A 25,553-nucleotide genomic window follows, 5' to 3' on the forward strand; every position below is an offset into this window, starting at 1 on the left:
AGTCTGTACACATGCAACATCCTCTGTCCCGAAACCCTCACATCGGCACAGGAAAAACTCCCCAAAATATGAAAAAAACCCTTCAATGGGGAAAATTGTTGCATTGTATTTTTGTTTGATGGATTTTTTTTATGTGCATGTATAATAATTTAATAGTGAGGTCATTTTAAATTAAACTTATCATTTATGACTACATTTAACGTGGTTTATGAGGCTTACAGCCAAAATATAACGAAACAATACAAAAGAGAACAGACAAGTTAATTAACCTATGAATCTTCTCCACATTAGACATTCGGACTTTCACAAAAAGTAATAACTATATATAATGATAATAAATGATACAAATAGTAATGACAGAGAATGTCGCCAGATTGTCCGGGGGATCATCTTGCATCACATTTATAGTTTATTTTGCATGTTTTGTTTCGGTTGTGCAAGCTCTTAGATGTGAGACGGAACCAGAGCCTTGCTGGAAAATAACCCTTAACTCTCGTGGGACCTATTCTAAATATTCACAGGCAAAATACGTTTTTATGATCCTTCTAATGCTCCGACTGATCATTTCCCTAAAAGAGTCACTTGTGACTTGTGTGATAGAGGACAGACAGATGGCGTCTTATAGTTCTGATTCTTCAGAGGTTTGTGGTTTGATGGGTTCAGATTTGGAAATATATGCTTCATCTCATGTTTTCTATCCTTTTGTATTTATATCGAATCGTTTTTGTTTGCATTAAATAACTCAAATAGACTCCTTCCTTTGTCCTTTGTAATACTAGTTCACATAAGTGTTTAATTAACTATTTCAGAATAATAACCCGAGGAAAAAATAATGTTTTTAGATGAAATTATTAAAAAAAACATACTCACATTGTACTACGTTGGCAAAGTTATTATACTAATGACATGAAAATGTATGCACCCTCAGTCCGTTGATTGAAATTTCCCCCTGTGTTCCTGTTAGGATGAATCTATAAACACGTGTATAATTAAAAGCTTCTGTGTGCCGTTGGACAACAGGGAAAGATTAACTTGGAATTTCTACATATACAAACACTCTTTGGGTAATGTGAAATTAGGAGCTCTTCACTATTGTTTGGAAGCAGTATGCAGGATGTTATGTTGATGTTGTTATTCAGAAGACGCAAACTGTTGGAGCGCATGCGTGATTTATTCAAAAAGCATACACATTGTGTCATAGCGTGTTACACAAGGGGGAAACAAATCTGAATTGAACAAATCTTCTTCACCTTCAAAAATAAAGGGAGACTTTTGAAAACAGCCACACCGCCTCTCTGTTTTTATGTTGCTGCTCTGTTGTTCATCCAACTCGGAGCCTTTAAATCATGAGAATTAAACCAGGTTTCACATTCCTACCTAAGACTTTAAGGTCAAAACAACATGCTGCTTTGAAAATCAAAATTAAATAACATATTAGAATCGACGATGGTTACGTTGAACCTTGCTAAAAAAAACGGCACATCTGGCCACGTGAGACAGTTGCTCTATCAATAAAGATGGAGTAAAAGCCAACGCTCTCATTCACGGCATAGACAAAAAAATTCACCTATAATAATAATAACAATAATTAAAAAAAAAACATGAACGACACATGAATGTCATAACAGGGCAAAGACCAGAACTAACGAGCGACCGGGGAGGCAGCCCCGTTGTGCAAGCGGCACCTTAGTGCGCTTTGGAGAGCTTTTGGTAACCTTTTTACGCGGATGAATAAACCACGTTTGTCAACGCTTCAGGGTGCAGCACATCTCTGATATATACGTTTTATTCACTAAACAAACACCGTACATGTGTTGGTAAGATTTATACTCATTTTGTGGCAGGACCGAGACCCTTTAATGCCGTTCCAACCCTTTGGCGAGCCCAGATAAGAATTTACGCGCCACGATTATGTTGCACTGTTTTAACAACACCACCTAAGTACTTTATTCAACCTCGTATGGCACACACTGCACGTGCAATAAAGTGCTATAAATCAATGACCACATCAACTCCCCGGTAATAAATAAAAACGCTCTCCTTAATTGTTCTTTGTCTCGGTTGGCAAGGAGATGATGGTGTCCAAAAAAATGGCTGTCCTCTATCTAACCTGGCTGATTGCGCTGAGTATTATTGTCCTCTAACTCATGGTTAATGTATAATTTGGGCCATATGGCATTTTAAAATCTGAGCCTTTATTTCGGTGGCTCTTCGATCTGTGTGGACCCAACTAATGATATTCAATTAGTCATTAAACAGGCCCAAAGACGAGCCTTGTGTGGGTTTTTCACATAGGCTAATATTTGCTTGTCAAATATTTCCCTTTGAAACGTTTACAACGCATTTTTATCTGCTGGCTGCCCAAAGAACATCTGTGAGGGTTATTTTAGCCTCCCTCCTCTGGAGAAACGAGGTGCCCCAATTGGCCCTTTCCTCGCGCCCACATACGGGTATATTTGTTCACGTTTTGAAAGAAAATGTAATAAAGAGAGACTGGGTGATGGATTTATGATTTATCAAAAGCACTTTACCATATGCTAGTCGTCATTGGCGCAGATTTTTGTTTGTTTTATGGAAAAAAAAAGAACAGGCATCTTTAAACTGTAATGCCCACGTCACGAAAGAAGGGGAAACATGCCAGTGTTGATCAATTCGCTCCTTTGAAAGAACGAATTCGTGTATCTATTAATGTGTTCTTCTCAAAGAAGGAAGAGTTAAGACTAAATTGTGTTGCATTGAAAAAGTTATTTTAACGAGGCCGTATAGGCAGCCCCTGCGCAAAGGGAAATGCGTCATAGTTCCCTCATTTAAATAAACTTTTACTGTTGAATTTTGAGTTACAACATTACGTAGATCTTTTTATTTTTAAAAACAAACTTTATAAGGATCATAATGGGGAAATATCTGTTTTTGGGGCAGATCTTTTGTTAAAAAAATCAATAAATGAATGTTTTCATAATCCACTGTTCTGGCTCAGCAAGTGTTATATCTTATGTGTATCTTACGTTTGTCGAGAAGAAAGTGGTGTTTTCAGACCTTTTGTCTGTGATGTGCAGAATCCTGTAAAAACTTTGAGCGTGATGTATTTATTTTGGAAAAGGTGGAATCTTCCTGGATTGACATTACTTAATCGTCCTACCTTCCTCTGCATGTTGCATTAAATCAAACTATTGGGCGTTTATCTCGTAAAAAAAAAAATCCAAGTGGAACCCAGACATTTTGCCATGTGCCCCATTTAAAGCCATATAACCTAAAGCCCATTTTAAGCCCGCGATGCGCGCGTTAACTTCACCAGGCAGTATTGACACTTCAGGCAATAGGCTCCACGACATGTGTCGAGGTCAGCAGGCCTATAAATGTATGCTGAAGGGCGTCATTCCACCTCATTGTCATTCAACGGAGATACGAGGAGTCACCAGGCCAGGCGACGTGGAGTCGTTTACGCGTGGAGAGCGTTTTACGCGTTTTGGGGTTTTTTTTTTCAGTGAGTCCGGGGAGCGAGCGGAGATGTACGGGACAAACGATCGGCCAAATGAAGGTGAATATTGCAATTTTAAAATGATGGGGAAAATACACGACTTGTATTGTGAGACACCTATACACAGTGCGACGAAGCTTACGCGTGGTTTCAGTCGAATGCGCAGTTTAAACCGCGTGCACGCTGTTCTAAGGACACATTTAAAAAGTACAGGATGTGTTACAATAAGGTGGCGGAAGCGTCAACCAGCTGGGAGGGATGTTTCTCAACGGCAGACCTCTCCCAGAACCCAAGAGGAGGAAAATGATTGAACTGGCCACGGAGGGAGTCCGACCGAACCAGATCTCCAGGATACTACGGGTACGCAAAACACAAATGACCCCTTTTTTAAGTAGGTAAAGCAGGCTACTGTGTAGATATTCACATGCACAGGCCAGGGTCAGTCCATCCCTCGATATGCTCAGAATAGAATGAGATTTTAACCCTGTGCGTATTCCAGGTGTCCAGCGGGTGCGTCAGTAAGATCCTGAGCCGCTACCGCCGGACTGGACTCCTGGTGCCCAAAACCATCGGAGGCAGCAGACCTCGGCTTCTCACCCCCGGGGTCATCTCCACCATCATCCAGTGCAAAAGGGAGAATCCAACCATCTTTGCCTGGGAAATTCGTAAACGTCTGGCAGCAGCGCGGATGTGTAAAGCCTCCAAGGTTCCGAGCGTAAGGGAGCTCGAAATTGTTATTTATTTATTTTCATAAAACGTATGTTGATCCACAATATGACGTGGGACTCTTTTTTTGTTGCACGCTGTGTTCTGCAAGGTGTCCTCCATAAATCGGATTCTCAGAAGGATTCACTTGGACCACGGGCCGATGTGCATGGAGATCAATGCGCACATGAGAACCGATCAGTGTAAGTCCCCAATGTGAAGGGGTCACGTTTATCCAATTTTCCTTAAAAATGTATTTCATTTGACAAGTTTGACTATTTTTTTAGCAAAAAATGCTCGACATGTAGAAATATAAAGCAATAGCATCAATGCAATCCGTTCATTTCCTGCAGATTTTGACTCTCTGATTCAAGAAGAAGTGAGAGAGAGAAAGATGTCCGACCAGAGGACCAATGACCCCCCCCAGCACCGGAACCGCACCACCTTCACCCAGGAGCAGAGCGCAGCGCTCGAGCAAGGTGACTTAAACATCTCCAAAAGGTCCTCGAGCGTTTTCTACCCCCCCACACCTCTCAAGAGCCCAAGTTACATGTCTCTGCCTCCTGGTTCAGAATTCTCTCAGAGCCCGTATGCAGACATGTACACCAGAGAGAAGCTGTCCGCTGAGACCAGACTCCCCGAGGACACCATCAAGGTAGAGTCGTCCTTTTTTCTTTTTTCTTCTTCGAATCGTCATCGTGTTGAGACCCCGATCCTTGAAAGCTCACGTTTTCTATTCTCTCCTCAGGTCTGGTTTTCAAACAGACGAGCTAAACTGAGGAGGGAAGCCAAACACAGGAGCGACACACGGTGTAAGACAGCATAGAAAACACCTGATTTTGCAGAGTGAAAAAGATAGAGAAAAAGATAAAAGAAGTCAACTATTTTGAATGTGATGACATGTGACACCTCCAGGCACGAGCCATCCTGCCGATAGGACATCCGTCTGGGCCCAACCGTCGTTCCCTCATCCGCCTCGCATGGCCCAGGCCGCGACGGGCCGGGCCCCGGTGGATCACCGCGGCGACAGATCCACTCTCCAGTGCTGGAACCATCAGGGGGCTTCGTGCGCCTGGGGGTTTGTGTCTGCTCAGCAGCCGTGGCACGGGACGCCGCCTCACCTGTGCCGCCTGGACTGAGAGTGTCAAAACCTGGCTGCCGGGCTTCAAGTTCTGGGAGGGGGGGGGGGGGGGGGGGGGGGGGGATGCAGCTGGTTTTAACCAGCAGGGGGCGACAGAGGACTGGAGTTCCACTCCCGTCACTAAGACCCCCCCCCCCCCCCATGCACTGATAGGTTCACTTCATTACTGCCACTTCAAGTGATAAGGCCTAACGTAAGAACCCGTATCTTGTGTGATTGAAAGTTATTCTTTAAAAAAAAAAAAAAAAGTGCTTACGTCCGTCCACCATCCAGATGGATTTTATTTGACTAAAACCGTTTAGACATTTAGTGCTGAATAAAGATGGATAGAAAACATGGTTCTGTTTGCTTTAGACGTGATGATGGGTTTTATTTATGGGAGTTTCCGTGGAATAAGGTGGACTACTAAAAGGAGAGTTTAAGTCAATGCACACGGGGCGGTTCTGGAAAGGGTGTGGATTTTTATGGGGTTACATTTATGGCTGATCGAGTACGCCGAAACAGAAATTACACGTGGGTATTTGAGCAGAACTTTTAACTGGATGCCCTACACTACTGCGACATAAATCACAACTCCATTAGGACGTAAAGGCTCTCCTCCAAGATGTCCTTCCAGCGAAGGCCGGCGGGAAAGTCTGTAAAAAAGCGCAGCTTCAAAAAGTCCAAACATGACCCCGGTATCTGCTCCGCTCCGCATCAGCTTTTATGACCCCAGCGGCGCGGACGGAAGGCATCGAGTTCCCTCCTGAATCCCTTTACTGCAGCAAAGAGAGGGCGAGACCTCGGGAGGGTTTTTTTGGGGGGGGGGGTGGGGGAGGGGGTAATTGGTCACTCAGGGACGAGGTTAGGACCAGAAGGCCGACCGGCTGGACGCTGACCCGTCGGATACGACGCGATGACGCCACATCACAGGTGGACTCCATCTCCACGTGACAGTGCGCTTTCACACTGTGAATCACCCACAATTATTTTTTTATCTCAAACCTTTAAGTTAAAGGCCATTTTAATGTGGCTGATAGTGGGGGTGCCTCTAGTGTAGGGCAATAAAGCACTTTTAAATTGGATTTACTACTTTACCGTAAAGCAACTAGTACCTATTGCTTGGATATTGATTGACACTTTTACATAAACGAATATATGGTCAGCTTATAAATGACTCATCGGGTGACGTCTCCCCAAACCGCTGGACTAAACTCAAAATCTATCAAACGCCAACAAAGTGGCTCACTTCACTTTTACCCTCAGCAGTTTGGTACAGCTGATGTCAACAGCTCTGTATTGTAGTTTTTCTCCATCGACCCGATGCACGCGGGTTCCTCTTGACCCACTTGGGGTCACGAAAGAGAATCTCCCATTTGGAGCATAAACTCGGGTCTCACGTTGAGCAACCAGAAGGTCTCTTGGGCCGCTGAACAGCTTCTCCAGCAGTTGGCTTGTGCAGCGTCCCGCTGAAGCAATGGGGGTCTGTTTTTATGACCCTCGTTCGCTTTGCTTTTTTTTTTTTTCGTCCCTTAAGAATATTTATCGTGCACTGGATGTTCGCCGCTCGCAGTGACGAAGAGACTAAACGCGCCAAAACAGTAAGTGTGCGCTCCTGCCATGTGGGAGAAAGCAGAGGAAGGGAGAAGGAAAAGGGCTCCAGTGGGCGAGTGATCGTCGTGCTGTTTATTAAAATTGTAATAATACAAAAAAGGCTAGAAAATTCAGAAAAAGGTCATCGATACAAAACAACTCACTAAACACCAAATAGCAGCTGTTATATTTTAAAGTCTACAGTCCGGAAACGTATGAATAGAATGATCATGAAGTAAAAAATACTAAAGTGTGTCATTTACAAAAAATTACAAAGTGTCATTTACAGAATGCACTGGGCTATTTACATTAAAGGTCAATTAAATAACAGTTACAATGCCTGACAATCAACTCAAAATACAGTTATAGAGATTGATATCTGGTTTCCACTCATCTGGGTCCATCAAAACGGGCACTCGATAGGCTTTCCCCTTGGTTTCGACCTGTGCAAGAGGATTAGGGCCAGAGTTATAGTTTGATTGTGTACAGTCAACGGTCTTCGAAACCAACTCGTGGGCTGATGGGGAAAGCCCCTTAATATTAATATTAATGTGTGTTTTTATTGCCACGTGACAGCGATGGTTCTCAAGTGTTGTTTTCCACAGGAGCCACACAAACAAGAGTGAAGCGAACTGCTTAAAAGTGGAACCAAAACGACATAATGACAAGAGCCTTTTAATTGACTTTCCGTAATCTAAGGCCTATATTTGACTTTAATTTATTTGTGAAGTAGAACATTATGAGATACGCATATTGTTTTGTGTTCTTTGTCTATATTATATATATATAATTTAGCCAAATGAAGCGCACTGTAACCGAGGATGTCACTTCATGTTTGTGTGGCGAGTCAAACACGCACCCCGGTTAGTCAGGTGGGGGGGGGGGGGGGGTCATAATAAATCTCAATATCACACCAAAATCTGGACTTCTTATAAAAAGATGACTTCTGCTTTAAAAAAATAAATACTAATAAAAAGCTACCAGTCTCATTAAATATCAAACATAATCAAAGGCATCAAGAAGCCAATCTGACATTACTCAGTGAACCAAATCCACTCCAGATCTATGAGACCTATAATATCTTAAAGCACAGCAGACAACGTTAAACCTGCGGCTCTGTACCACGACCAAAGGAATAAAAAAAATGTACCCTACTGACCACACACAGCCCACCAGGGGCCAAAGGTCCCTCCAAACAGGAGACCAAAAGGCACACGTCTCATCGGGCGTTTCTCTCCACCCTCTCGTGCCAGAAATACTAGACTTTGGAGCGAGTTTTCGCTCGGTCCTTCGTCGACCCTCTCGCGGGGAATCAAACCGTCACAGGTGACCGGGGGGAGGGGAGGGGAGGGGGGGGGGGGGTAGTCAAGCTACTGCACACGATTAGCTGCAGCAGGAAGCTTTTCAAGCAGCATTAGTGTATTCTGCATATTTTAATTTACCTGAAGGGACTGTCTTTACTACCTTATAGTATTATTTCCGTGCTTATATTATTCTCCCTTTCCACATCACCATAGTTCTTTATGATTCATCATGAATTTTATGACCAGAGTCAGCATATTTGTGGCCGTTGTGGTGTGTTGGAGTTGATGGGATAAGTCCAAAACAAGGAGTCCCGGTCACAGGACGGCACGTCACGTGGACACCCCCATAGAAAACTCCCGTCTTCTGTCCACATTCAAGTATATTCCAGGTAGATAATATTAAGTCACGCGTGTCATTCTCATTGTCTCTGTTTTGGGTCGCTTCCGAAAAAAGCAGGTCATTTAAAAATGACCTGCTCTTGAAGTGTGTCGCTCGGCCTGCTATGATGATAACGACCGGGGGTGGACGGACGGATGAGATTCCATTTCCCTTTTTTCCAGTCTTCACCCACTGGTCTGTCACCTCGGGCCATTAAATCCCGAAACGAAGACTTTCCATGAGGTGTTCCCCTTCATCCCCGTGGTCCATGCTGGAGACGTCTCGTGTCCAAAGCCATCCCTCCTCTCACAGGCCCCGAATGGGCTTGTTTTTTGGTTGTTTCCCCCCCCCCCCCCCCCATCAGTTCCTCTCCAAGCTGGGGTAGAGCTTGAACACTTTGTATATCCACTCGGAGTAGAAGGCGACGTTGACGAAGAGCGCGGGCTGCGACGAGGCGCACTTGGTCCTTTGGATGCTCACGCCCACGACGACCCTGCGCTCGTGTTCCTGGCAGACCAGTGGACCGCCGTTGTCTTTCTGCGGGGGGGGGGGGGGGGGGGACACACTTCAGAGAGACGGCAGGGCCAACGAGGACACAGTGCTCTAATACTAACAAGAAGAAGCCATTTTTTGCAAAATGCAACAAAAAAAAAACTTAAGAAAATGTACTTCCGGCGCATTCCGGCCGTTCCTTACATCACACACGCCTTCTCCCCTCTTCCCGCCGGCGCATATTCGGCTTTCCCCGGCGTCCCCTTTGATTTGCGTGCACATGTCACCGTTGACCATGGGCATGGTCAAAGCGTTCAGCGCCTCATCGTATCCTGTGTCTGAGGAGAGAGGAAGACAGACGGACTGTTTGTTTAAACGTGTTTGAGTGGCGCCTGAGAGGCACCGCCGCATGAAATATGTGGGAGACAGGGGGGGGCGGGGGAGGCAGTACTTTTGGTTTCCCCCCATCCGTACATGGTGCAGTTGGTGCCCTCGGGGATGTGACACTCTTTTACTGGAAGATGAACGGTGGAGGCCCCCTCGGACACCGGGGCCGGGCTAGAATAAACACAGCGCTAATCGTAAATCAGGGTAAAAAAAGGTACACGCGGTAAGAGTCGCAACAGGGGGAACTGCGATGGCCTCGAGGACTTACTCCACTAGTTTCAGCATAACCAGGTTGGATCCCTCGGGGCCACAGATCAGGCGAGAGATGCGGAGCCTCGGGTGGCTCGAGGACTCGTTGAGGTGGCGCAGGCCGACCTGCACGCTGTAGTCCCGCAGGTCCGGAACGCTGACGAAACCACAAGGACCGCGCGGTGTCAGGTGCAAACGTTTAAACTTTTAAACAGTGAGCCTGCATTACAAACCGGTGAGTCGGGCATTTAGGGGGGGGGGGGGGGGGGTGAAGGGGGTTGCGTTGTGGGGAGAGTGGGGTCCAGAGTTGTTGGAGCTTGACACACACTAAAGCCTGGAAGTCAGGAGATTGAGGCCTTTCTCCCCCCCCCCCCAACCAATATTTAATAATAATAATACTACATTGCTGGAGTGCCTCTTGTCTGTGTCTTGTGTAGGGCTGGGATTTTCAACATATAAGACAAACAATCCCAGGTGCATCATGGGATTTATTGACACACAACAGCCTTTCATATTAGATTCAATGTTATAAGGGGGCAATAATTATATTAGTAATAAAACAATATGAACATGCGTGCTCCCTCTTGTGGATCAAATATGTACTACAGATATAGATTTTATATGACTTGTGGCTCCCGACCCAGACGTTTGGGCAACGACTGCTTTACCGAAACCCGATCACAATAATTGGAATTTAAGAGTAACATGTTACTTCAATTGTCCTTTTTTTTTGGAAAAACGCGACGACATGACGAATATTGGAAAGACAAAAAGAAAAGCCTTTTTTAAAAAATTTTTTAACGACACACGCAGGACCCACATCGGCGGAGAGCCACTGATGTGCACCACATGCTGTACATGCGGAACTGTACACAGCCACGGAAAAAGCAGCATTTGCTTTAAAGCCACTACTCGAGATTTAGAGATACTGAATGTACATGTCGGTTTAAGTAGATTTACAGAGCAAACCATTCTGCTGCGTATACTCAGCTCCGGGGGGGGGGGGGGGGGGGGGGGCTGTCTAGGAGTAATTGTCATCCTGCATCTAGACTTTAAACCATATTACAGAGGGAGGCTAAATGAAAAAGGCAAACAAGAGACACATTTGGTCCAAAACTTGTCAGAGAGCGATGAAAAAGGTGGAGCATTACCAGGAGGTGAAGCACTGCTGGTCTGTCAAAATCCAATCTTCTCTGATCAACGAGCCCCCGCACAAATGGACCTTCCTAAGAAGATTTTGCGCTATTACATTGACGAATGGATTGATATATTTGGAAAAAGCGCCGACGCAAAGTGACTTACTCTCTTTGGATGCTGACCACCCAGCTTCCATCTGTACCTCGCACTTGGTGTCCTCCCACAATTCTGGTGTTTATATGCACAAAACACGATATCTTGGGCCCCGTTAAAGCTAAACGAGAAGACAGTTTTATGCTGCCGGTTAGATGAATGAATCATTTACATTTCAATGAAAACGTTTTATTAAAAACTTCAAAAGGGAACCATAAAATATGACTTGTTTAGTCAGGCTCGTGACAGACGGATTTGATATAAAGAGCAGAAAGGAACAAGGACGAGATTAGAGATAAGAGGAGGAGGAGGAGGAGGAGGAAGAGGACTAGACTGGTCAGAGCCAGATGAGCCAAAGCGATACTCACTGTTGGACCGCGGAGCCATTGTAGCCGATTCACCTGACGGAAATGAAAGAACAACGGTTAAGGAGAGAGCCCACAGCAGCAGGAAACAATTGAGACCAAACCGTACACTTAGCACAAAGCAAAAGACAACACCCTTCTTTACTTCAAAAAGACTTATCTCCGAATTCCGCCTCGTTGGCGGCTGCAAATAAATTTGCTCAGGACCTCGACAACTTCGCGGAAGATATGTTTTACATTATGGAAAGTTTTTTTTTTTTTTTTTTAGGCCATTTGAAAGAGGCAATATTGAAACCAGCCGAAAAAAAAATGTTGTGTGTCCGGGCCTCTGCGTTTTCTCCAATAAAAAGACAGCAGCGGAGACCTGCGTGTTTTTTGATGTTTGCGCGTATTGTGTATTTCACTGCCAATTGGATGAAACCACGGGTTAAAAGATGGTGCAAACCACCAGCCAAGCTGTGTAAAAAACACAAAAAAGTTAAATCCCTGGTGGTAGAAACTACTTTCATTGAACTGCACTCATGCAGCAACGCTGTCGTGTATTAAACATCAACGAACACTTTCGGGAATACGGACTGAAAGGCTCACAAGATGCTGGTTTTTAGCCTGTAAATCCTTCTGCCTTCTTCTTGTCAGATGTTCAGAGCTGCTGACCGTAACTTAAGTTAAAAAACGAGGGTACATCCCGAGCAGAGTGATGAAGTGGTTTTCAAATGAATGGACAGTGCGAGTTTTCCAAGTTCACCTGACTCAATGGCTTAGCTTAGCTTAGCTTAGCTTAGCACAAAGACGGGAAACAACTGGTCTGGCTCGGCTCAAATACAATCAAAGATCCACCTCCCAGCCGCTCTAAAGCTCACGAATGAACCCGTAATATCTTGTTTGTGTGATCGGCCCAAAATAATAAGTGTAAACAGAATAAATTGTAGTTTTGTTTCCTCAAACTAAGCTACGCTAATCAGCTCCTGGCTCCGGCGGACATGTTTATCTTTCAAAACAGAAGGTTGTCATTTGTTTTCTTGTCCAGCTCCCAGGTTCTCCTCAAGTGTCTGACACAACACAGACGCCCCCCTCCATCTATTGCTACTAGCGACGGACGCGACAACGTTAATTATGTCCCTCACAGTGCTTCAGTTTACAGTAGTCCCAGGCCAGACGCTTATTTGGATTGGTGTAACACCAGGGGCCATGTTTGTCCCGGTCCGGGTTCCTGCAGTGGTTCTCCTCCAGCCCTACATGGGATTCCGTGGAGTGAGAATCCCCGCTGTAAAACAAACACACACAGATTCTCATATCCCATTTGTTATTTCTCTCACACAGTGCATCGGCTCCATTGAGATTCACACACACACGCACACTCCAAATACACACGAGCACACGGGTTGGCACGCACAAACACGCTGTAACTGACCATGTTATGCCTGGAAAGTTTGACTCTGGCCCTCGTAGAGTGCAATGAATCCTCTGCGTTTTTTTTTTTTTTTTTTTTTGCTGCAATGCAGCGCCCCCGTAGAAGGAAACGCAAGAGTTTTGTGAAAGGGTACACATGGGAGTATGAAAGTATGCACTCCGAGCAGACCGGCAGGAGCCGCTTCCTCTGCGGAGCCATTCGGCCCGTGCCCCCCCCCCCGATTTGTAGGAATTCGCATTTAATTGGGAATGTTTTTTCGCAATGCTCCGCGTGCGTTGTGCGAGAGAGTTCGGAGACACGCGCAGCGATTAACATTAAGCGGTGGGCGACAATTTGTCAGCAGGGTGAAGATAATTCCACTTCCCCGGGAGAACGCTCAACGAGCCGTGTGCTCTCAGCAGTTTCTCCCTGGGTGACCCTCGACCTTGAGCGGGGTAGACTCGCTGGCTGCAGCCTACGCGAGGGGGGGGGGGGGGGGCTGATTGGCTTTGATCTACTTTCCTCAGAAAGCACTTCCTGGGGGTCAGGGGGTCGGCTCTGGAACATGTCCATCTGTCCGTGCCGTTTTGACTTTTTTTTTTTTGTTGAAATTCCTGTAAAATTAAGCAACTCCCAACAGCGCCGACGTGACGCATGAAGCAACAGCAGCGCAGCGGGCAAACCTTTGCGTGAGGATGGGTCACTTGGAGAGCACCCAAGGGTTTCCTCTCGTCAGCTAGATGAATAATAATTGGGCCTGGTGTTGACCCCCCCCCCCACCCACCCGGGCGACCCCGGATTTCCTCTCGCTGTTTGTTTTCACTCCTTTGCTTCATTTTTTTTGTCATCAACAAACACTCATCCAGTGAGCTGAAAAGAATGCCAGCCTCTCTTGGAAGACATCTGCAGGGTTTCCCATCACAGACTAAGCCTGCCCCCCCCCGGCAGCCAAACAACACGATTACTGAAGCTGAATGAACAACCTTGTTACCTGTTGATGTGATGTGACCAGTCTGCACAGGGAATGCCGGATCGAGTTATGGATAATGTGCCCCGGTATGTCTCTCCGTTGTCTTCGTAACACTCTGAGGAGGAAACGGATACTATTATTTCAGACCACCTTATTAAACATTCCCAGGGGAGCATTGAATTACTCCGTCCTGCAGTTTCTCAAACACTTAAATGCAATCAGTGAGTTAGCAATACCCCCCAAAAACTACACAAATGATTTGGGTGGTGGCTGTCTTTGACATTGATACAAACATAACATATTAAGATCACATTTTCTTTTATTCTCTTTGTGGTTTCAATGAATTTAATGTCAATGGCCCCTGTTTAAGGAAAATCTTTAAACCTCACCATGCGCTTCAACAGAATCAGAAAAAAATTGGCTTGAGTAAATACAAAACGTTTATTTAGACATTTCTATAAATGTAAAGCAGAAAAAAAAATTGGGATTGACAAGTCATTTACCATTTTTTTCTGTGGCCTCAGCGTCACACCTGGGGATGTGGGTGCAGTTGGCCGTCCTCTGATTGGGGTCCGTAGTGAAGCACCATGGGTAATCTGCACCGTCGGGGTTGCGGCAGTAGTTCTCTCGGAGGTCTCTGTGACACATCCAAAAACTGCAAATTAAATGATAGTGCCGATGCATTTACAGCAAAGATCACGTTGCTTCATTCTACATTCGCGATAATAATAAGAGGGCAAGCAGCCAGAGGGGGGGGGGGGGGGGGGGCATGAGACAGACTTTACTCACTTGCACCTGAAGTTCTGAGGAAGAAAGGAGTGGTTATGCGGCGACTGGGAGTCCCATCGCTGACACGTCACGCCCTCCGGGGTGACGTTCATCGTGCCTCGGTAATCGGTGCCCTTGTCCTGGACACAGGACGTGGTGACGTTGACGTCGGTGTCCTCACAGGAGCCAGAATCTAGCAGAGCAAAGGGAGAAAAAGGGCACCGAATTTGTGAGGATATTTGGCATGAGAAAGACGTTTTTTTTGCCAAAGTGAATTAGATTTAAGAGGGAGGGGGATATTAATCCCCGGAAGAATTGGTCATTTAAAAAAAAAAAAAGAGCGGACAACACGCAGTAATGTAACATGCCGACGGCACATAGCGTCCTACGGGTTTGAGTAAAACGAAGACACCTTTTTAACATTGCAATTCTGCTCCCGTTTTGTTTTCGAGCCCGACCAAAGAACTCGCATCCAACCCCCCGGGTCAGGCTCGGGCGACTTTATCCCTCCAAGAAAACTATTCCAAACATCTTCAGATGGAATTCTGCTTTTCAGCAGCGCGGGGATAGCAGCGCACGGGGAGCGGCATCTCCCCGCTGGATTACTGTCTCTGTTTCTTTAGCCTTTGACAAATGAGACGGGGAGAAACGGAGGAGGAGAGGGAATGTTTTGAGGCACCAAAAAAAAAAAAAAAAAAACGAGAAAGGCGGATGGAAAAGAGGGATTCTTTGACTTTTGAGAGTAATGCCTGCCAGCGTCTGTGTGCGCTGCGTCGCACAGGTCAGTGGTTTTTATCTTTCTGAGGGCAGGCATTGAGGGATGCGCACATCTGGACAAATGCAGATCTCCGCCCTCGCTGTAAATCACGAAATGCACTGTAAACTACACGTGTGTGTGTGTGTGTGTGTGTGTGTGTGTGTGTGTGTGTGTGTGTGTGTGTGTGTGTGTGAGACAAAGAGAGATGCGCCGTGTGTTTTGTGCAGGTGGAGATATTTCATTGTGATTTCAAAGAAGAAAAAAAAAGAAGGCTCATTCTTTACTTTTATCTGTCTTTTGCAAGACAGATGAAGGCAAAAGTTATCCAAACTACAACTCTGTCTAACTTGTTTTTTTACCCCCCCCCCCCCCTCCCCCGCCCTTATTGTGCCACTGGTTTTGCCACTGGTATAATTTTCCTACCACAGACACATTTCTTATGCCTTCTTATGGCCATGTGTCGCATCTCTGAATAGTGGCCTCCATTGTAACACTCGACGTTTTACTGCCCCTTGTCATCTGTGAGTGGTCTCCCAGTAAAGCACTTCTGACTCTCTGAAGTCCTCCCCCCGCCCCCCTGTACAAACAACCTATTTACTCTTGCTTGTTGAGGTAAAAGGATTTGCAGCCAAGCACCACATGAAACACCCATCCGGGTAAACAAAAGCCTCATGAGACTCTGGCAGAGGAGAAAAGGAACTTTCCGACTCTGCTACCGCAAACCAACCCCCCCCCCCCCCACCCCCCGATGCCTTCGAACTACGATAGCTGGCAGTACCAAATCTGTCTTGAGAAACGCTATAAAACTAACAGAATAACCACCTGGCAGCTATGAGCCTCCAAGCAGTCATGTTGCGGCCCACATCCTGTGTCTGACGGATGTCGGACGAGTCTAAGGTCACGGCGACCTCTGAACTTTGATGTCCAAAAGCTTGAATCAGTTCATCCTTCAGTCCGGCAGGATGTTTTGGCCGTAATTGAAGAAATTAGCTCGTGGTGTTTTGGAGATATTGCGAACACGAGAACGGAGATGAATGGAGGTCGCGGTGATCTTGACCTTTTTTCCCCCGCATTCTACTCAGCTCAGCGCCTCCTCGAGTGCAAGCGGACGTTTGTGCCAAAACAGAACAACTTTTGCCCAAAACCGTCACTGAGAAATGTCGCCCGACGGCAACGGGACCGACGTGAGGTCACGGTGACCCTTGACCTCCCCCCCCCGAGAAAACCTAATCCAGATGGAAAACTGTGCCAGATTTGAAGAACTCCGGCTGTTGCTGGGGCTTAAGAACCAGTACGACAATAATTTGATTTTAAGTTAATCTGTTGAAGACTTTGTCCACAAACCCTGAGCCCCCCCCCCAGACGACGAGTCCGTACCGTAAATAGCTCCTTACCACACAGAGTGATGTTGCAATACTCCCACGGAGTTTTGGGGTCCGTGGTGTAGCACCAGGGACGGAGGCGGTTGTCTGGGTTGCGACAGTAGTTGTCCCTCAAGTCTTTGTGCCGATACCTGAGAGGGGAGAAAAGAACCCGGAGGGAAAAGGGAAGTGGGTCATAACTGGTTCGGTCTACCTCTCCCGAGGCCTTGTCCGCCGGGCCGGTTAATGTGTGTGATTATCAGCTCCGGGGGCTCACTTTTTGGGCTGGAAGTGGTGCTTGTTGGGCCTGGTGGAGTCCCACCTCTGGCACTCCTTGCCACTCTCTGTATGGTCGAGTTTGCCCCGGTAATTCTCCCCATTACACGCCATACAGACTTCTGTCATGAATTAAAACAAAAACAAACGAAAAAATAAACATTTAGCAAGCAATTATCTCCCGCAGTAGTCAATGCGAACCAAACTGACGTTCCTCCCGTACCCTCTGAACACTGCGGCACGCCACACTCCTCGGCCCGGACGTTGGGGTCTGTGGTGTAGCACCACGGACCACCGGGATCGTTGTTGGGATTCCTGCAGAAGTTCTCCCTCAGGTCTTGCGTTGGGTACCTATCGGGATAAAACCTGCAGAGCGGTGGACAGACGTTGTAAAAAAAAGAAATAAAAAAAAAGCGTTAACTTGCACCGTGAGCTGTGCAAGTACAATTTGGGGAGCACTTAAAACACTTGGCTGCTCCGGTGGTGTATACAGTACCTGCCGGCTAAACAAACTAACTGAATAAAAGGCCTTTGAAAAAGTACGAGGTCATTTCTGAAAAAAGGTGTTGCCGGGTTACATTTCAAATCCTTAAATAAGCCAGTCGCTTGAATCCTATGCAAAGTAAGTCATCAATATCTCTTCAGGTTTGCGCCTCCCGGCTCGCTCAAGTGTGAAGCAGCCAGACTCCGTCACGGCACGGTGACCTCCGACAGCGCAGAACCATCGCTACGAACCGCTTGGAGCAGCAGAGCGAGCGGGCCCCTTTTGGAACGCGTTTGAACCCCGATCCCTCTCTGTCGTCCGCAAACCCGCGTCAGAGTGAAAGAGGAGAGAGAGAACCTGGCGACTCCAAAAACAAATCTGCTCTCCATTCTCTGCCGCGGGTGCTTTGGCAAGGGTTGGACGCTAACGCTCAACATCATCATCTAACTGGAACACAAGTTGAAGGAAAGGGAGAAGAAGAAGAAGAAGAAGGAGAGGAAAGTCTGAAGCCTCAGCCGAGGGTCGCGACTAAAAAATAAAAAATAAAATGTAAAAAATGACAGGGTTAAGGCTAACAGCGGTACTTCACTTCCCGCTTGTAACTGCAACACAAAACACTTGTTCCCTTTTGTTGCAGCAGTTCCTCCCAAGAGCCAAATCTCACATCTGCTGCGTGTAACTGACAAGCTGGATGAATTGCTAACATGACACAGTATTCTTAATTCATAAACGGGATTACAAGGACCCTGACTTTCCAAAAAAAACGGCTTGCATCTGGTGAGAGTTCGTGAAGGCCGATGGATGGGAGCACGTTAGCCACAATGATGTTGCACTAACAGATGTTAGCCAGTTATTCATCTCTCTGCCAAGGTCTGTTCCCATTGGAGCGCAGGCGCACATGCTTCGCTCTCGCTGGAGTTGGCCAGATTCTGAATATCACTAAAGATGAATTCTAGACCTGAAGTAACTGCTGCAAAAATGTCCCGTGCACCTGGAACAAAAGGGAGTCATGCTTTAGTGCAGCTGCTTTTTAAAGGCGCAAAGTGTTTGGACATGAGAGCAAGGAAGCATAAATAATGATTTTGGAGGCAGGGTATGACAGCTTTGATATTGATTTGTACATTTTGGGGGAAATACACCATTTCTTCTCATGCTCAGTTTTGTTGGATCGGAGGACGGGTAGCGCTGTCGGGCTACGGTTCCAAAAGATCTGCAGGTGGGGGGGGGGGGGGGGGTTAACCTCGGACTGGCATTTGCTTCATGCCCCCCCCCCCGCGCGCGCGCAATGTTGTTGTTGTTGTGTTGTGCGTTTCTGGAGCTGAGCTTTCTCGCTGGCCTCCCAGTGGGAATGTGTGGAAAAATAGAAAGAAAGTCCCGATGGGAATACATGATTGCAACGTTATCTACTGTTGTTAACACGAACACAAGGTTTTTTTTTCTCCATTCCATTCCTCTGCTTGCTTGTGGGCTCAAATACTAAATATAGACAACAGGTGGAAGTCCCTTTCCTTGAAGGGAACCTCCTGAGAAAAATCACCCCTGGCCCACGGTGACCGGTCGAGCATGAAAATAATAGTTACCTGCGGCTCAACTGGTGCGTGGTTGATTGTGGCGGTAATTGTCAGCCAGCGGGACGGTCCCGTGGTAGGTAACCCACAGCGGCCCGCTAAATCTCCCTTAAGTAAAGCTCCCTTCGACCCGAAAGATTAAAAGTTGCTGACTCGCTGGGAAGGGGGGGCGATGTTGGACTGGAACCGCGTGCCGAATAAACAAGGACAAGAGGACTACCGATGCCAACACCTGCTTCTTGAGATGGAACAGGGAGAATTTGGGGAGAGCAGGGGAATCAACGCTGTAAGCGTGTGATAATTCTAAGGGGGGGGGTTGGGGGTGTCGGGGAGGGAATCACAAAAACTTGTATTTCTCTCAGCGTGTCTGTGGCTTTGTGAGCTCAGCTGGACACCAGACAAAAACATGACTTCAGTCCATAAATCTCCGCGCTTTCGTTTGATTCCGCCTCCTTCGTGTCTGCTGCTTCTTTTTCAAGTTCTTATCCCTCTGTGTCTCAACCCCCCCCCCATTGCTGTTTAAATCTCCCGTACCTAATGAGTCCCACTAACGAGATGCTGGCACAAGGTCTTGCCTGGCTTGCGGCCAAGAAAAAAAAAAAAATCTTTTGGGACACACCTGATAGCCTGCAGTGCAAGTGGAAAAAAAACAGGACATCCCCTCGCGTGTTGAAAGAAATTGGGACTCGTTTCTGGCTAAACGTTTGCCCTGTCTCCCGAGCCTCCACCTTCCCTCAACCCCTCGAGGTGCAAGGGGATGATCCGCGCATCCATAAATCAGGCGCCGAGGCCTGCTCAACATCACACACACACGGGGAAATGGAGAAGGAGCATCCACCCAGGGGCTGCGGAAGCCGGGTTCCAGATTAGAGAAGCAGACTTTGAAGGCCGCTCGTCGTCGAACGAGGTCACGCGACCGTGACCTCTCACCGGTGCCCTCCGTAGCCCAAACAAAAATGTGCTTTCTCGAGTTTGAAAAAGGAGTTGGACTTACGTGTGTTCATTGATGTTATTATCTGACCAGGCTTGGCAAGTGATGTTTGACTTGGTCCAAGACCTCCTCCCTCTGTAGTTGTCCTTGGTGCCGACGATGCACTCCCTTATGTAATCTAAAGGGCATAAAAAAAAAAAATCCTTAAAAAAAAAAAAAAAAAAACACATTTGAAAACACGCATTCGTGTTCTCGCCTCTGAGCCGCTTCATACGCCGCTCGGTCAATTAAAGGCTGATTTGCGTCCCCTGCCACGACCACCTGGAACATATTTTCCCATGTATGGTCAATTAGGCGAGAGATTTAGTGTGGCCCAGATTTGTGTGTTATTCCCAAAACAGACAACTCCCTGAAGTTCATTAAATGTCACCGGGGGGGGGGGGGGGGGGGGGTTCGGAAAATTCGACTAAAGTGCGAGATTCAACAGCTTCAACCGGAGAAACCCTTTGCGTAACTGTAAACAATGATTTTTGTTTTGTTTGTTTACACACACTGCTACATGTTTATGCGTGACTAAACAGCAATGGGAACGGGGGCCGGGTGGGGGGGGGGGGGGGGGGGGGGGGTGGAGGGCGTTCTCAATGTTCACATGAGAAAAACACCCTCAAACCCCCTTGGCGACGCTCACCTTTCTTCTCATACAGCGTGAAGTCGGCGTCGGGCCGCGTCTGCGCGCCGCGGCTGAAGCGGTCGAAGGGGAAGCAAGTGGCACGTCCTGTTGTGCCGCTGGAAGTTGAAAGCCCTGCAGGAAACACAAGGGAAGCAGTTGGGGAGGATGAGCGGACGATGAACCACGTTTCGGCGGGAAAACGCGCACGGGGGGGGGGGCAGGGGAGGCCGACTGACCGGCAGTTGAAGTTTTTCTTGACCTTCTTGCACTTGCGGGCGCAGTGCTCCTGCGATCGGCTCCTTCGTACCAGAGGGGGCTGGGGGCAGTCCGTGCAAACCAGCAGGCGACTTTCGCTCTTTTCGTACTTCTGTAGCGACTGATGGGTCCGGCAACATCCTGCGGGGGACACAAGGACACAGGGTGTTAAGTGTGGAAGGGAGTACGGGAGCTGCCAAATGCCAATGTAGTGCTCCATCGTCAATGAGGAGGTTCAACTCAGTTCGTCAACCCCCCCGAAACCCTCCGAGGTTGTTGAATGACGTTGATCCTCACGAGCCTTTGTGATGGTTTCCGAGCTGATCGCTACCAGGCCGTTGTATGAACGTGAGACACTTGAAGATTTGACATAAGATATGAGTTTACATTCAATTCCAATTCTGGCATCAGATTTGCATGTTTGGTCGACGGCCCTTTCTCTATGTAAACAAGTGTCGCTTCTCGAAAATGTCATTTCGTTTGCAACCCTTCTGGCGTTTCGGAGAGTAGCACAATGTGAACAATGTGTCGATACCTTGGAGTACGGCCGACTGTGTAGAGACGAGTACGAACCAAGGGTTGAGGAGGCACTACTCTGAAAAGACACAAGCATTCCAGTTCTGACGGTTTGGAGATATGACCCCGCCTCTCTCGTTCATTGGATTTTCTGATTGATCCCGAATGTCGCTTGATTACTTACCCCAACGCATACACACGGTACAACTGGGGGGGGGGGGGAGAAGGAGGTGTATCTACTGTACAAAAAGACATGGCCAAACAGTTGGCTGCGGTTTGACCGTACGAACAAAAGGAGGCGTGAATACCTGGCTCCAGAGTCTTGGCCTGGAGGAAGTGGACCGAAGACTAAATTATTTCTGCATCATATATTTAAACCCGGGTGGGGAGAAGTCCACGAAAGCGTCCTTCAACCACCGCCTGCGCTTTCTCCACAGCTACTGCACGCCGAACCGAGGCTTCGTCCTGGACTGAAGGCTCTCGGCTTGAAAAAAGGCCCGCGGGAAAACTGGCCGCTTTAAAGCGAGGCGGCTGCCTTGAGAAATGCAGAATGTGGAGAGCAAGAACCCCCCCCCGGTGAGGGACGGGCACAGAGAGCAGAGTGACGTCCGTCTAAAAACGAGCTGACGCGCTCCGGTGTTCAGCTGGAGATCGAAATGCGCATGAAAGCATGTTTTATAGGTTTAACCGCTGCCAGAAAACGCATTTCAGTAACAGCTGAACCCTTGTTGTTGTAAATCAGGGCCGGGCAACATACCGATATATGTCGATATTAAGATATGAGACTAAATATTTTGATGTCTTAATATCCTAATGTGGCATAAATGTTGTCCTTGCCTTGGGATGCGATTGTTGAATTTGCTTATTTTTTTAATTCTCTATCCAATTAGTCCTTGTTTCAGTATTACAGCCATACAATTCTGCTGTCTCACTTGTTACCTAATCAAGTTTAATGTATACATTTCAGAGTCGCTGCTCTCCAACACAGACGATGCAACTCACAGTATGTGGAGAACAGGTATCTGGAACAGGACAGTTTTGTTATAGGCCTTTGCTGAGAGACATGTCTTTGAAAGAAGTGAATCAAAAGAGAATTATATCACTGCAAAGTCATCGCATGATATATGTGAGGTCCACGTGGGTTCAAAAACGGGACAAAACCGTATTTTAAGTCCAAATCCATCTGTACTGCTGGGAGTTCAGAGCCCGTCCTTCAGGAGAATATGGAGCGGTACAGTAAACGGCTGCGTCAACATCTGTAAACGCATTGTGTCTTCGGGAGGCAATTGTTTTTCCGTTTACGGCTTGATGCGATCACAAAGTCAAATCTCATTGCTACCGGGCTTACAGCAGCGCCGTGGTCCTGCGCCAAGATCCGCGGCGAAGGCGCTGTGTGTGTACTTAGGATATTGTAAACTGTGTAGCGTTTAGAGGCTCCTCGTGGCTAGAAAATGGTTTTTTTTTTGGGGGGGAGGACTTGTTATTAATGTTTGGGCTCCACCGGACCACATCTGGCACTCATCACCGTGTTGTTACAGCCCTGATGTCTCGCCAGGCTGCTCAATTAGATTTCACTTAGTCTCTTCCTCTGCTCGCGGTCGGGACTCCTGCTATCTCTAAATCCCAAACATTTGCAGCGGTCGGAGATTGTAAACGAGACGGGGCGCAACAGGCGAGCGTGACAGAGGCGGGATTTGACGAGAAGAGGCGTGCAAGCTTCACAGCGACGAGCTCGAGTCTCCGGGTTCGGCTTGGACAACGCAGACAGGAGAGGCGAACGAGCGGCACGCACGTTGACCTCTGCCCCGCGCTCAGGTGCCCCCCGGAGCGGAGGAGAAGGTGTCAGCTGGAGGGGGGGGGGGGGGGGGGGGGGATTTTATTCAAGGTTTGTGACGCGTTGAGGAGGAAAAACTCTGCTACGCGAACGACAGGAAGGTGGCAGGTTAAAGGTGCGCCTCTGTCTGGGAATTAAGCAGACATTACATCTGCTGCAGAACGCGCAAAATGTCGAACTGGCGCAGCCAGATGTTAGACACCCCCCCCCCCCCCCACCAAACCCCCCTACACACGCACACCCCTTTTTTCTATATCTCGCACGAATACTACAGTCCCAATTTACTTTCCCCAAAATGCACGGCGGTCAGGGTTCAGGGTCAACACCCCATGGAGGGTTCGGTGCTTTAGCTCCGGGCGCATTTGACGCAAGAGCGTCTATTACGGAAATTGGCAGCGCCGATATTAGATATTCATAATTAATAAAAGCAGCGACAACAGCAGATAAAACTTCCAACACACGTCTTGGCACCTCGGTCGTCCTTTTCATTTGATACATGTTTATAATCCCCGGGGTCTCCAGGAAATGGCTCATTCTTCAAAACTCAGTAAATTACAAGGCACATGAATTAATCAAAGGGTGGGTCGATCAAGTTTTCCTAATGTCACTCAACAGGTTTATGGAAAAATAAATGAAATACGAGGCGGGCAGAACAATATGAAACAAATGACAAATGGAACAACAACAACAAAAATACATTATAAGAAGAATTATTCGACTTTTGCCCACTTTTTTTCCCCTCTAACAATTGTTGACATTTCCATCACGTGCACCTCTCACTTTGCCGCACAGACAACGTGCGGGAAAACGAGGACTGACACGAAACTCCCCACTGAGACCACAGGGCTCACGGCTCTTCCACTGCCTTACCTGTGCTTAATACAGTGACCACCACGCACGCCACGGCTTGGTAAATCCACGCGCTCGCCCTCATGGTGAGGACCTCTGGGGAGGCAGGTTGTCGTTTTATCCGGATGGATCCAGCGGTCCAGAGAGGCTGAGTGGGCAGCGCGCGACTTGCCTTCCCCACGCGGATGCCACTCTCCCAAGAAAAACCACACGTCCTCGGTTCAACCCCCTTTCTACTTGAGTTGGTGTATCGGCGTCTCTCCTCTCCTCCGGTCTCAAGTCCTGGAGAGTTAATTACACAACTTCCGGTTGTTGTTTTTTTTCCAAAGTAAAATGTCGCAAGCGATGTTCTCAAAGTTTGGATGGTATTTCTTATTTATAATAAAAATGAATTCATCCAACCAATAGATGTTGTATGTGCAGACAAAGTTAGCTTTCAATCCATTCCATTAACATCATTCAGTTGCCATAAATTATTTGAAAATAGTTCATAATAACTGACCTTTTTACCAAAATCCAGGTTCAATGTATTTGTACTACTAAGAACGCCACCCCTAACGGTATTGAGAGGTAATCTTTGGTAGACAAAAACGCTAACGTTTTACTAACAAAGGCATTCTTAGAATATTTCTAAAAGCATGCAGGATTAAATAAGATTGCATTAATCAAACAATCAGCCAGAATAAGCCAACATTGATATAATAATGGTTTGGTTGTTCTGTACAAACCCCTTAAATGAAATGTGTGCAGCTTTAGAATTATGTAATATAATTAAGTGAATTGCTTTTATTTTGGAAGTAAGTCATACTTTATGTTGTCCAAAATCTAGACAATATTCAGTATACCAACATCCTCTTCACTCTGACTGAAGAGGACATTCGTATAGTGTTTTGTAAATATGTTTAACTTCTGGCATTTCGGCATCAACATGTTCCACTGACCAGCACACATGGTTCCGCTTTATAGGGCATGATTTATAAAATGTTTATGAGCTGCAATTAATGGCTTAGTAATGAGAACACATTATAGGTTGACATATTTTGGAAACTCTTGCTGGCTGGTGTTTTGTTTTGAGCTTTTAATGCATTAGATAACTGATGATCTAGTCAACATTTATAACTAAATACATGGCAGCTTGTTGTGACTTTTTCTTTCTGCAAACGGCAAACCTGTGACCTCTTTCATCAACTGACTGACCTCGCATTTAAAACTGTTTGTTTTTCTTATTAGAAACCATTTAGCGATGGCAATGACTTGACAAGTATTTGATTACCCTTGCTTCTCTTATCACACTTGCCTCACTTTGAGTCAACTGGCAAGGCACCAGAGAACACTACACAAAGTAGCGGTTCGTGCAGTGTGCAAAATGTCTATTACTGTATGGGACAAACTCCCTCACAACCAGGGTTTGAATAGTGCTTCGTTGACTTTAAGCTGTCTGCATGTCAGGACAAAAGGGGAATATTTTCAGTAAGCGCCTCCACTCAAGCTGCCACTTTCCGCGAGTGATGGGCTCAATTGAAATGACAATCTCAAGACCGAATCGCACCTGCGCCCAATTT

The 25,553-nt window shown here is 46.8% G+C and overlaps 2 protein-coding genes across 2 annotated transcripts; one reads left to right on the top strand and one right to left on the bottom strand.

Annotated features, from left to right (window-relative positions):
* The first annotated feature begins 3,507 nt into the window (after positions 1 to 3,507).
* On the top strand, positions 3,508 to 5,322 carry pax4 (paired box 4). Its single transcript, XM_037461579.2, has 8 exons — positions 3,508 to 3,538; positions 3,708 to 3,838; positions 3,978 to 4,193; positions 4,296 to 4,386; positions 4,537 to 4,662; positions 4,756 to 4,838; positions 4,932 to 4,995; positions 5,099 to 5,322. Exons 1-8 carry the CDS (start codon positions 3,508 to 3,510, stop codon positions 5,320 to 5,322), a joined length of 966 nt encoding a protein of 321 aa, XP_037317476.1.
* Positions 5,323 to 8,939: 3,617 nt separating this feature from the next.
* On the bottom strand, positions 8,940 to 24,319 carry hgfa (hepatocyte growth factor a). The gene is given in 19 exon segments (XM_037461421.2): positions 8,940 to 9,116; positions 9,276 to 9,409; positions 9,523 to 9,629; positions 9,727 to 9,864; positions 10,859 to 10,933; positions 11,010 to 11,118; positions 11,366 to 11,398; positions 12,487 to 12,626; positions 13,744 to 13,837; positions 14,226 to 14,359; positions 14,512 to 14,683; positions 16,642 to 16,760; positions 16,886 to 17,006; positions 17,108 to 17,250; positions 19,931 to 20,045; positions 20,556 to 20,625; positions 20,627 to 20,669; positions 20,774 to 20,933; positions 24,013 to 24,319. Coding segments are annotated over 19 exon segments (2,148 nt in total). The 5' UTR covers positions 24,077 to 24,319.
* Positions 24,320 to 25,553: the final 1,234 nt, after the last annotated feature.

This window comes from Pungitius pungitius, chromosome 2, assembly GCF_949316345.1.
Source record: "Pungitius pungitius chromosome 2, fPunPun2.1, whole genome shotgun sequence".
Classification (NCBI taxonomy): domain Eukaryota; kingdom Metazoa; phylum Chordata; class Actinopteri; order Perciformes; family Gasterosteidae; genus Pungitius; species Pungitius pungitius.

Excerpts from the sequence above, each read along its gene's own strand:
- pax4 (XM_037461579.2), top strand. The coding sequence starts at position 3,508 with ATGTACGGGACAAACGATCGGCCAAATGAAG. Across the intron at positions 3,539-3,707 it reads AAACGATCGGCCAAATGAAG|GTGGCGGAAGCGTCAACCAG; the intron begins GTGAATATTGCA and ends TGTTACAATAAG. Across the intron at positions 3,839-3,977 it reads AGATCTCCAGGATACTACGG|GTGTCCAGCGGGTGCGTCAG; the intron begins GTACGCAAAACA and ends TGCGTATTCCAG.